The sequence below is a fragment of the Lampetra fluviatilis genome, chromosome 24 (genome assembly GCF_964198595.1).
Source record: "Lampetra fluviatilis chromosome 24, kcLamFluv1.1, whole genome shotgun sequence".
Lineage (NCBI taxonomy): Eukaryota > Metazoa > Chordata > Hyperoartia > Petromyzontiformes > Petromyzontidae > Lampetra > Lampetra fluviatilis.
Window position 1 is genome coordinate 2,395,388 of NC_136298.1, and position 13,236 is coordinate 2,408,623.

Here is a 13,236-nt window from a genome sequence, read left to right on the forward strand (position 1 = left end):
ACGGAGGCCCGGGACTGGTTCAGACATCACAAATATCAGTTTAACACGGAGGCTTTCGCGACCAATATCATACATGATACAGGTTTTGGGTTAGATCGTGTAAATATATGAATGTGTCGTTAAACCCGCCACCACCCGACACAGCCAATTAGTAAGGTTTGTCACGTAAACAGAACTTGCCAATTCGTTACTAGGACAGCACACCAGTGGTGGAGAGCCAAGCCACAACATTTCCAAACTGGCTGTCGCCTGAAGCTAGTTGTAATTACTGACGAAACGTCGTACTCAGATTGTAAATGTTGTGGCTTGGCTTCCCAACACACCGGGCATGTTCTGTTTACGTGACAAACCGTACTAATTGGCTGTCGGGTGGTGGCGGGTTTAACGACACATTCATATATTTACACGATCTAACCAAAAAAAACCTGAATTTTGGATCACAAATATCACTCGCCACTGTTAGCCGTGGCAGGGAATCAAACTCAGGTCGCCGGGTTGATAGTGCAATACGCTGACCACTCAGTCATTGCTCTATCTGTTGAGACTTTGAGCCCAAACCATAACTCTGCATGAATCAAATATCATTGTGATAGGGTTCAGTGGCAGTGAGAGTCAGAATTGTTAGATGCTTAACATCCAGTGATGAGCGTCTTTGCCAATCTATTTGGCCCTGCATATGAGATCACAGGTGTCGTGGTGAAAAATGGTTATGTTGTACAGTATATATTTACAGAGTGTTTATGCACTGAATATACATCCGTATATGAAAAGCCCTTTTGTCAATCCACTGCTGGATGAAGGCCTCCCCACGCCATGCGGGTCGTGTTATTTGTTCATGTTACAGCACGTTGGTCAGTACGGTTTGGAGAAGGCAGGGAAGCACAGATGTGGGAGTTTAGAAGTGCAGTACAACAATGGATTTTGCTGCACCGCCCCCTGCTGCCCAATACGTAGCCCTGAAAGTTCCCATCACAACCTGTTTTTTGCAATGTGGTCACCCATCATCCAATCACTCTCCAGACTCTAGCCTGCTTATCTTCTAAAATTTTACCACATCTGGCGTAATTTGGATTATGTGGTCATAGGCCGCTTATTAAACACACCCACGTATGTGTAATCTCTTGTGTGTACGTACACGACTACATGAAATGTTGGCGACAGGTCGTGTGGTCAATAGTGCAGGACTGGCATGGTCTGCCCCAATACTGGTAGAGGTCCGCCCTAGGTCAAATTGGCCAATTAAAAAGGATTTGTTGGCTGCAGTGGTGGAGGTGGAACATCAGTAATGGAGTTTTTGACTCCTCTAACACACCGTGTATCAATTTACATTTGAAGCATTCCCCTCCCCCTACCCCCCTCTCTATCTCTCCCCCCTTGCTCGTCCCCCCTCTCTTACCTATATAGCCTCTTGTTACAGCATCCCTTTTGCCCACTTGTTTCTTGCTGTGGTTGTCCCACCTGATGACGGACGCTTGTGTTGCGCCCGAAACGTCGTGATTTTATTTATTTTAAACCTACGTGACTTCACCGAAAGAACCAAAGAGTATGGACACCGTGTGTCGTGTCGGCCTTAGTAGGTGCTCGTGAACAACAACTGCCTTAACAGACTAAAAAAAAGCAATCTCACAGGGAGGATCTTTGCTTTTGTATGAAACACCAAAAAAACGCACACAAGCTTGGGGATTGTAAATAGTTTCATTAACGCCCACAGAATCGGGTAAAACTAAGAATGCCTACACACATTTCTATCTTGAGAGCAGGCCCTTTCACATGCCATCTCTGAGCCGTCTCAGTGGGGCCCGCGATCATGGGTTTCACGAAATTAGGTGGGGGGGGGGGGGAAGAAATAAAAGCTCTGTGCTGGTCCACATCATCATCAGCTCAGCAGCGACGTAAACAATTGTGCAAAACGGCGAAATCGCTCGTAAAGGAACTCCACAGAAAAGCGAGTTAAGAGACATGACATTTAAGACAATTTCCCGGTCTCGACGCATCTGCAAAGCACGAACGTATCTTCTACATGTCTGCAATTAAAAGCAATGGTTGTCGATTTGCTCTCAATTTTGTTTGTAGATGCACGCGGCTCCTTCGATTGGGTCTCCAAAAAGTGTAGCCATGTGCTTTTTTCTTTTTGGTTATGGTTAAAATGAGCCAATACCACAGAGTAACAATGCTTTTTTTTGTGTTACTTTCATCGTGGTGCAAATCAAGCAGGGTTAGTGTTGCCTAGCGATGTTCCCGACCTGCACTTTTCTAATAACGATCATTATACAGATGGCAGCCTTCACGCGGTCCACTGTGTTAAATGAGAAATCACGACGCGGCGACCGAACATTGATCTCCCGGTCTTGAAAACAACGACACAAGCCCCTCACAATGCCAGATCGGCGCTGGGACAAGGATCCTCCAACTGTCTGAGGGACTCTCCCAGACGAAGTAATGTGTGGTTGTCTGGCTTGAAATTGTCGTTTTTTGCTCTGCATCTACATCAGCCACACGAAAGAAGAGGATTATACAGTAATAACAACAATAACGCTCTGAAGTAAACACACAATCAAGTGTTCACAATTGTGCTCTAGAGTTGCAAAGGATAATTAGACGTGACAATAATTCGTGCCATCACATTGTAAAGTTTGCAAACAGATAAATAATTTAACGGGAAGTGCAATCTGCCATGTGCAACGATATGGCATGTTTAAATTCTCATGACCATGATTCTCATCTTCATCAATGTGCTGGAATCAGTCATATGTATCAGCGATCCAGCACACACACTCCATCTCTGACCGATGCTGGATTGATTCTTCAATCCTGGCCTGCATTCTCGTTGAGGGGTGTGATTAACTTTGTCCCCCGTAGCGCATTCTTCCAATTTGTAGGCTCGCATGGTGGCACTGGGCGGTGCACGCTGGACTTGGATTTGCAATATCTGTCGCCGTAGTGATTATTTTTGAGGAGACAGATTTGGAGTGAATTTGCGAACCTTAAATTGGAGGCGAGCGTACTGCCCATCTAGGCTAATCTGCCAAAAACAGACGCCACATAATTTAAAAGCGAACTCTCACTGTATTGATATGCTTTGTGCAATACCGTGTTTAATATCCAAGGTACCAGACAATAGCGGTTTAAATACATGTTAGCATGATTTTTGGTTGTTTAAAGGATTCTTCGCAATTATGTCACTGGCTTCCAAGCAAGAAGCGCGGTAATCGTCAGCCCATCAGGAAATGCCCTGCAGAGATCAAAGCGTGGCATCACTGTAGCCTCGTGTCAATCTGGCAATTGTGCAGGCGATACACGGTTGCATTGTGCAGGGTAATTGTGACAAAGCATCTTGACATGCCGTTGCAGCGAGCTGCTTTGTAATTGAATGTTATTGTTGGGACATGCAAGTATCGTACTCAATATCCATGATGGTGGTTGTTCAGTAGCCAATGATGACTGCCATGGGGAGGGCAGGGGAAAGAGTCCGTTTTTGGACGTGTCCGGATATGGCTGATGAATATTCATACCAGGACGAGCAACGCGCATTCTGGAATTTTTTTACGCTATGTTAATATCACCGAATGACTTTACAATCACAGCAGCAATCATAGCGACTTAGTATTGCCCAATTCACAGTGCAAAGTATTGCCTAAATTGGGCAATACTTTGAAACTGAGCAGCAGCAGCAAGCTATTGCTGCTTACTCAACGATATCCATTAGCAATGTTACACCTGTGATAACGATATGCATCGTGTATGTGATGTACAACTCAAGATTAGGGTTGTCCGTATTGACCAGCGCTATCGGGGGCATACCCTTCCTTGGAAGACACACAACAGGACCAAGGCCATAATTGCCTCTGATGTGGATCCTCTTTCCCACCACGATCACATGAAGGTGGTTCCTTAGCTGTGCAGACGAGCGATTCGCTCCTTCCCTATCTACCTATGCATTAATCATTCATCGTGGAAGGAAATTACATTCGCAAAAGAAAATCTCACCTTTACAATATGGTTTCATGTAAGCTTTGGTAGCCTTGCTTGAGACCAAATTGCTACTAGATGGTGAGAAAAAATTTGCTTTAAATCGCACATGACAGCCCAGGTTTTAATCACGTGATCTCAGTGGTGGTGACTTGGTACTCTAACTGGGGTATGAAACACAGCATACATCAACGTATCAGTGAAAGTTGTAAGCTACATTTTTTGTGTAACAATCATCACATCCTTAGCATATACAGCTACAGTTATCGCTAATGATTATTTATCGCTCCATAAAACCACTACTAAAAACAAAGTTATAGCACCTATTGCCCACCAGTTTTTCTTACTTAACGTAACATATTTAAAACTACCAGTAGATATATTTATCACAATTCAGCAATATTGATCAAATTTCCAATCACATTTGTTGGTCAGAAATGCAATTGCTTACAAATGTTTGGAGAAGCTTACAATGGAGCATTTGGGACTAAAAAACGAAGCATCTGTGCGTTTGTGCGAACACTTTACAGCATGTCACACAAGAACTTTACACGCCCGCAAACACTAACCGTGCTGTGTATAGCTGAGCAGCCCCCCCCACCCCGCCCCCACCATCAGGTTAAAAGCACACAAGCATCAAACCCCGGTCTTGTCGTCCACATCTCCATCTCCGCGCTCGTCCCGAAGAGAACCAGCGCGGTGTACGCACAAAAATATTGGCACGGCACTCGGTCAGTAGGCAACCAAGCACCAAGCGCACGGCCGAATACGAGTACTGTTACACAGGAGGATGGGTGCAGACTCAATAGCCATCAAATGCACCCACAACAAATTATAGAGGGGGAAAAAAGTGTACATTGTATGCATGATACCGGAGTGCACAATCACATGCTGCCACAATTGCATAAACTCTAAACCCCCGGGAACGTTTCTTCTCCAATACCAAGTTGTAGGGAGATGTGATGCCTGACTTCGTGGAAGGAAGTTTGAGGGCTGCGGCAAGGTCAGCCAACGTTCTCATCGGCGTTAGCCACAACAGTGTGCCTGCTGCTCACCACCCGCTTCCCTGTTAACTCTCCAGGCACCAAGTGAGACTTTGCAGTCCACATTGGGGTTAAACTCAAAACTGAGCTGGCAGGAACCTGTGAGGATGGGGGGGGGGAGGTGAGAGGGCCTGGTTGAAAATAAATCAAGTGGGAAGTATTTTGTTTTTCCCCAAAGTAACCATATCTTGGAAGGAAAGGATGTTATAAAATTTTACTTTTACCCAATTATTAAAATGTTCCAAAATTATTTTTAAGCGAGTAAGGGCGTAACATCACCGAATCCCTTCAACATCAGCAATGACCAATATACTGCTGTATGAAGGCCTCCCCCAAGCCATCACATAAACTTATTGTACGTTAGATTTGTAAAAAAAAAACAGTGATGTCACTTAATTAAAATTACACCATGATTATTCTTAAAGAGGTGGTGACATCACTGCTCTCAACCCCACCATATCTTGTTTAAAAGTTAACCGACTCTCTTACAGAACAACAGATAATGTTATTATCTTATGGCATCCTGGGTACACTTACAATGCCAAGGGAACAGACCGTCGCAGTAAATAAACCTGACCAGCCCAGCCCAGCCTTGCTCAGGACCAGGAAGAAACACTGCAGGAGATGCAGCACCTGGGGCACAATGCTGCTGGGGCAGGATTAGGGAAAGGATAAACAACAGACGCTCGCTCTCCACACTTTGACGACGCAACATCGATGGTTTGGGCAGCTTCTGTCACAACTGCACGCGTGCAAAGCCAAATAGGCTTCAGGTGCGAAAGCCGCGGGACATCGAACCCAGCCGATTAACACTACCGAGTCATTCACGACTAACCGAAGCCAAAACATTTCTTTGCCTTGGAGATAATTTATGATGACGAAGTCTGCCGGTGAATTTGATGACAGGCCTAGTTTGTGAAATTTTAATAATTTCAAATCGAATAAAGTTGGCAGCAAGATGCTTGGTGAGCTCCAAGGTTTGAATCTCCATGCGGACCATTTGCGTCAGCCGCTAAATGAGCAGGGACACGTGACGGATGTTACATTGCCGGCTTCGCAAGAGATTGGCCTTTTCACGCAGAGATGGATGTTCTGTGATAATCGGATTATCAATTGTCTCGGAAGTGATCCAATCGTACGCAATGAATTCTGACACTACTCAATCGACCAATCGCGTAAATTGAGGCAAGCTGCCCAATCCCATCATTGAACCGTTGGTCACAACGTGCCTACTTTGTGAGCGAGTGAGCGAGCGTGCGGGCACATGCGTGTGCGGGCACGTGCGGGCACGCGCGGGCGTCATCCCGTCTCGTAGGTGGAGAGCAGAGCGGCGTCAACGGGCTCCATGCATGAGGGGCAGGTGAAGGAGCGCATGAGCCAGTCGTCGATGCACTCCACGTGGTAGGTGTGCAGGCAGGGCAGGAAGCGCACCGCGTCTCCACACACAAACTCCAGCATGCAGATCACGCACCTGCGGGAAAAACGAGAAGCGGAAGAGGGCGCAGCACCGTCGACGTCAGCATGCGCGTTCGCCGAAAGGTATTTTGTTTTACGTAAAAATTAAATTTCAACAACCCCACCCTGATAATCCTACATAATACACTAGCATAATATGACTTTGAGACCCCCCCACCGCCTACACATTCCACAAGGAGTGACTAATCCCATATCTGCATTTGTCATCAATATGCTAAATTCATCTGTTGATATGTAAACTCCTTTGTCAACGCGCTCTCCTCCTCCCACCCAGCTTAAAATACGCTGCCAAGCTTAGCGGTGTTCATTACGACGCTGTCTTTCCGACAGCTCTGTTTCTTCACCGGAGGATGGCTGCTTGCGTTGTGGCCGAAACGTCGTGAGAATTTTATTTTATCACTTCTTATTTTTATTATTTTATTATTTCCCTTCTACGTGGCTTTACCGAAAGAACCAAAAATATATCTACCGCCATCAAAATCCAGTTAATAACGCACGTTACTACCGGGGTAAATAAAAGACTTGTGCAGAGGTGGCACAGTGGCTCGTGGACTGTGCTATGAACTTTGCAACCCGAGTTCTATTCCTGACTGTGGATAACATAAGTTAAATATTATATCGGAACTGTCTTTTCCCCCCTCCTTTACGCCTCCGCTTACCATAGTTTACTACATACGGTGCGAAAGAAGTTCAACATACATAATACACCAACCAGCGATGACCAACGTAGTGAAGTATGGTCAAACAGCCCCCATGAACTACATAGCAGGGGCAAGCCTTTTTCCAGCAGTAAATTGACAAAGGGATGATATGAGAAGAATAGGGTTTTCTCCTTTTTTCTGGAAACAAAACTGAAACCTTTTTACGAGGAATCATGTCTGCATTAACCACAATACTTGTGGTCAGAATGAAAAAAAAACACTCTGATAATCTTGATTTGAAGCTTTCGTGACTGCAGGAATCCATACTTTTTGGTTCTTTCAGTAAAGTCACGTGGTGGGAAAGCACGCTTATATTGCGCCTGAAACATCGTGATTTATTTTATTTTATACCTACGTGACTTTACCGAAAGAACCAAAGAGTATACTCTGATAATATATGCATTGTCCTTGAAACTGATTGGTCTACACCAGAGACAGCTTTCTTTTAAGCCTCGTCTCAAACGGTGTTAAACCAGCGGACGACAACTGTACACCTTTTGGCGTCCTGTGGTCGAACACCGTTTGAGACTAGGCTCAAAAGAAAGCTGTCTCTGGTGTAGACCAATCAGTTTCAAGGACAATGCATTTATTAGAGTATTTTTTTTGTGGTTAATGCAGACATGGTTCCTCGTAAAAAGGTTTCAGTTTTGTTGCCAGAAAAAAGGAGAAAAAACTATTCTTATATTTTGGTACTGACAAAAGAGACCTCATGATGTTAAAAGGGATGATATTACTTTGACCCCAATAGATTGATTCTGCCATTCACTGTAGAAGTCAGGGAGGGGGGGGGGACAAATGCTAAAATCCCCCCTGCAATCTCATGAATATTTATGAGCACGCTCCTGCTCATGAATACTGAGAGTACCGACGAAAAGTGACATCACTCAGTGGCGTAATGTGTGTGCCACCGCCCATGCACTCAATAATATTTATGCCGCCTTAAATAATAATATGTATGCTGTCTTATTAAGAATTATGCCTAAAAAGCATTATCATTGTCATAGGGCTACGGGCCAATGCAGTCGTGTGGATTTTTCTCCGGGTCCTCTGGTTTTTCCCTTCACATTTAGAATCAATGTGCGTTTAGAGTATTTGGCTGCTATAAATTTCCACATAAGCCACTTCGTTGAGCTATAATTTGTAAGCAGGTCATTCTGAAAAATAGCTATATAGCTCAGTGGGCCTTACCTGGTAATATAAAAAGTTTATTTTTAACACGTAGCCTTTCGCGAACAATATCTGGCTTGGCTCTCCAACACACCGGTGTGCTGTACTTGTGATGAATTGGCATGTTCTGTTTACGCGACAACCCTTACTATTTATATTCTTTGGGTCTTTCGGTAAAGCCACATTTACACGCAAATTCCATCTCTAGCCCCGCCCACTTACCCTTTGGCTATACCCATCTCAAACCTATATAACATCCTGCTTCAGCAGCTCTCCCACTAAATTTTTTCACCTGATGACGGTTGCTTGTGTTGAGATCGAAACGTCATATTATTATTTTAAAAGTATTTTTATATCTACGTGGCTTTACCAAAAGACCCAAAGAATATTAATTCCTGCAGTCACGAAAGCTTTAAGTCAGGATTTAACCCTTACTTGTTGGCTGTGTCAGGTGGTGGCGGGTTTTAACGACAGATTTATATATTTACGCGATGTAACCAAAAAACCTCTATTATGGATAAAAAGTTTGGTTTAGTTTAGTGCAGCTTAATCTTTTGTTGTACTGTGCTATACTCCATCTATATGTGCCCGACCCTTATGAACCCGCACTGGCAGGCATGATCAGTGGGATGTGGGCGAGGCCCTCATCCAGAATTGGAATGACAACAGGGCTGTACGTGGACATAAATGGCATTTGCTTTTACTTCCTTAAGATTCAATGACAGAGTGCACGCCTTATAAAGACGAAAAGAAGGACGAAACGAGCACAAGAAATGTGATATTGGTCCATCCATTGTGACGAAACTACATATTCTGTGCAAAAAGCAAATACATGAATTCAACGATACACAACTCGTTTGTAGCAAATGCACCAGGAGGCTACTAGTGGGCCGATGGCCTTTAACGGCTGGGGTGCTGTAAGGTGAAATGTTTCCAGAGCAGCTTCACAGTAACACATGCACAGCAACAGCTTGCTCAATCTGTGCACTTCACATTCATTTTGATCGATTCTTAAGGCAGCACAATGATCGGTATGCGCTCTCGGTGCAATCGCCTGCAAAACGACCACCATTCACATTGCCGAGATCAATACCGATGTTCCCGCCATGACACTGCATTCACTTAAGATCCAAGTACATTTAGATCAATCGTTTTCTATTTATAATCATAAAACGAGCAATGACTTAGCTCGTGTACCAGTGGTAGATGGATTGTGGCATCACGGAACCGTGAGGGACGTCGACGGGTTGGGGAGGCCTTCATCCAGTCATGGATGGACCATAACTGATGGTGATGTATAAAACTAACTGTAACACTCACATGGTTAGCGTTAGTGAATGTATATACTATAAACCGAATTGAATGCTACCAAATGAAAAATTCCCTTATGGGTTACAACGAACAAGAGTAATGTACATCCATTCAGGGGACGAGGGAGTGTCCAAAAGTAATGGGTTTCCCAAAATCTCACCCATCAATTTGACAACTATTGGCTGAACTGTTTGTTGAACTTCTTTCGCACCGCACGCAGCCAATAATGTGAAAACCACAAGCCTGTTTTTATTAAAGTCACACTGCCACTTTTAGAACATCTCTCTGACCTGGGAGCGCCACTGACTGAACAATTTCTTGAAACAAATGATTTTCGCCTGCAGCGCCGCGTCCTCACCGGGGATGACATTTATTCGGCACAATAGCTCCATCGAGCGTGACCGCTTAAAAAATAACATCTGACAGCATGCGCTCAACAAACACCGTACGCACGCAGGGGGTTTTTATTTGTGGGAAACTCTTTATTTGCACGTGGCTTTCTCCCATGCGTGGAAATAATGCCCAAAAAAAAGGAATTTACCAAACATTCCAGGAAATAACAAAAAAGAAACCTCCTGAAGAAGTGCAAAAATGTAGTGACGCTTCCTTGCAGACAGATTTCACATTGTTAGCAAAGAGAGGGTCCTGATCCAATGCTTGTTCATTGAAAGACGATCCAAAGTCTTATTTCTCATCCCTCATCGATTCCCTCTCTCCTAGCTCGGGGAAGGTTGACATTGCAATTAGATACCTTGAGGGCAGGAAACGTGGGCTTTGCACATGTGCATTTCAATCAGAAAAGGCCAAGTATTTGTTTGACAGAAAGCTGGCACAAATGTAAATCATCTAGTCAGAGCTCAGGGGACGAGCGGTGAATGTGAAGATCAAAATTTGGCAAACGTAACAATGTCATGGCACAAGTTGTGAACTCATCCCTTATTAATATAAATGGTGCAGCTTGTACGACCACGGTTAATGTAGTCAAACTTGTATTTGAGTCTGAGTCTTATTGATGACAACCTGTGGATTTGAGTGAAGGTTGAAGGCCATGGACCACGAGGGCAATTGCAGGCCAATCGTTTCTAGCAATCATCACTCGCAATACATTAACCACGAACGACTAGGGCAACTTGGGTAGGCAACAGAATGGAGCAACAGAGTTCTCTCTAGCCAGTTAAGGCAAGCCTTGATAAAAAAAGTGGGTTGGCTGAAAAATAATTGGTCTGCAGACTGTAAATTAACCTGTTGATTCGGGATGAGGTGACTTGGTTTGGGTCACTACTTGATCAGAAATAGGGTAGACCGATTACTAGTCACTATTGATGAGGGATGGGGTAGAGCTAGTACAGGTTTCCTTTGCTTAATGGGTAGCGCGTGCAGTATACTCACAATGTGGTCCCACGTCCGACCGCATCGCCGTATATGAGTGAACTCAAACCGCATATAGAAATTTTTGGGTAAAAATAGGTTAGCCATATATACGCAAAATCACAAAAACCGAACCTGTATAAAGTGAAGAAACCTGTACTAGTCACTAGTTGATTAGGGACGGGGTAGGCTTAGTACCAGTTACTAGTTAGACAATGTTCAACTGGTCATTAAGTAAATTTCGATTTAAAGCTTTCGTGACTGCAGGGATTCATCTTCTTGTTTTTTTCGGTAAAGTCACGTAGAAGGGAAGTAATAAAATAATAAAAATAAAACATAATAAAATGAAACAATTCTCACGACGTTTCGGCCACAACGCAAGCAGCCGTCCTCAGGTGAAGAATGAGACAATCCAAGCTAGGAGCTTACATATAAGCTGGGTTGGGGGTGGGAGAAGAGCGCCTTAACAAAAAGAATGTGCATATCAAGAGGAATGCTAAATTCCTGCTAAATTCCTCTTGATATGCACATTCTTTTTGTTAAGGCGCTCTTCTCCCACCCCCAACCCAGCTTATATGTAAGCTCCTAGCTTGGATTGTCTCATTCTTCACCTGAGGACGGCTGCTTGCGTTGTGGCCGAAACGTCGTGAGAATTGTTTCATTTTATTATGTTTTATTTTTATTATTTTATTACTTCCCTTCTACGTGACTTTACCGAAAAAACCAAGAAGATGGTCATTAAGTAATTCCGTATGCAGTCGATCTTTTCCAGTCAATTAGCCAGTCACTCAGTCAATACAATAGATCACCAGAAAAGCAATCCGATCAGAAGACTTTTCTTTCATACATCCAGATCGCATTCATTCTGTAATTGGAAGCCACAAGCTTTTCATGTGAAGAAAGCGTGACGTCGTCTAGCAGTCACGTGTGCTATCTCCAATCTGATTGGAAGCTACCGTCCCGGTTGCCCACGAGGGGGCAGCTTTAACCGGAATTATTCTTATTTGGGACAATGAGATGTTTACACTAGGAAATGCTGCAGAAACCATTGCCGATAAAAATTGCCAGGAATTATTGCCCTGAAATTACCATCGTGAATCGTGGCATTTAGTCTGTGGATTGTATGCAGTCATTCTCATAGTCCAATTGACACAAGCAGTCACACATTTAGTCAAACACTCTTAGTTATTACATTTCGGTGGAGAGGGGTGCCCCCATTCCTCAACCCCCCACCCCCCTTAATAGTATTAGTTCAGCCAAGCAGTTGCCGTGGCCAGATGTTAGCTTCCTTGCCTAATCTGCAGGAGGTCGTGGGTTCGATCCCGACCCTGATCCCTGTAAATTTGGAGTTTGTATGTTCTCTCCGTGGTCGTGTGAATTTTTCTCCAGGCCGTCCGGTTTTTCCCTCCACATTTAGATTCCACATGCGTTTGGTTGCTATAAATTTGCACATGATAAGCCACTTCGTTGAGCTATCAAAAAGAACGATATAGCTTATTGGGCCTTACCTGGTAAAAAAAAAGTTCAATAGTTTAGTTGAGGTAAATCTTATTACACACAATCAATTACCTTGTATATCACTGCAGTCTCAAGTAACGTTACTAAATTATCTCAGTCTTCATCTTCACTCAGACTCCTCATGATTTTCATTTGATCATTGTCGGTCACACCTTGGTGGTCATCGTCACGCTCAACGATTTTCATACACTTACACAGTGATCATCGATTAAAATACGAAACGCTTATATAGTTGAAACAAAAACATTTTCACCACTAATTTCGTGAAGAAAATTAACACCGCAGGGCAACAGGAGGCACCTGGCACTGCACCACAAACAGGAAGCCACGGCTTGACAAATGTGCGTGCGCATGCATACTGGCCGCGCATGTGTGTGCCGGGTAGATTATACAGGAAGGCAGCGGGCCGATCTAGTTTGTGAGTTTTTTTTTAGCACAATGGTCAAGGTGGCGGCAGATGGGCCATGCTGGGCTAGCTGGCAGATAAGCCCGTGAATGCCCCACGTGGGCGTCCCACCTGTTTTATGAACTGGCATTATGTGCTCGGGCAACTGTGAATGACCGAGCAAAGCCTTTATAACTGTATATCAGTTTAATGCTTGGTTCTGTGTTGGGTGCTGGTCACAACCCGTCCTTGCACAATGTTGAAAATGACGAATGACGCTAAGATGACTCAGCATGAA

At 44.0% G+C, this 13,236-nt stretch overlaps 1 protein-coding gene across 1 annotated transcript in view; it reads right to left on the minus strand.

Annotated features, from left to right (window-relative positions):
* Nucleotides 1–1,681: 1,681 nt before the first annotated feature.
* RNF11 (ring finger protein 11) overlaps nt 1,682–13,236 on the minus strand; it is a 37,384-nt gene continuing 25,829 nt past the window's right edge. Inside the window, exon 3 of the mRNA XM_078867519.1 lies at nt 1,682–6,483. Within this exon, the coding sequence (XP_078723645.1) occupies nt 6,312–6,483 (172 nt within the window). The 3' untranslated portion in view covers nt 1,682–6,311. The remainder of the gene's footprint in view (nt 6,484–13,236) is intronic.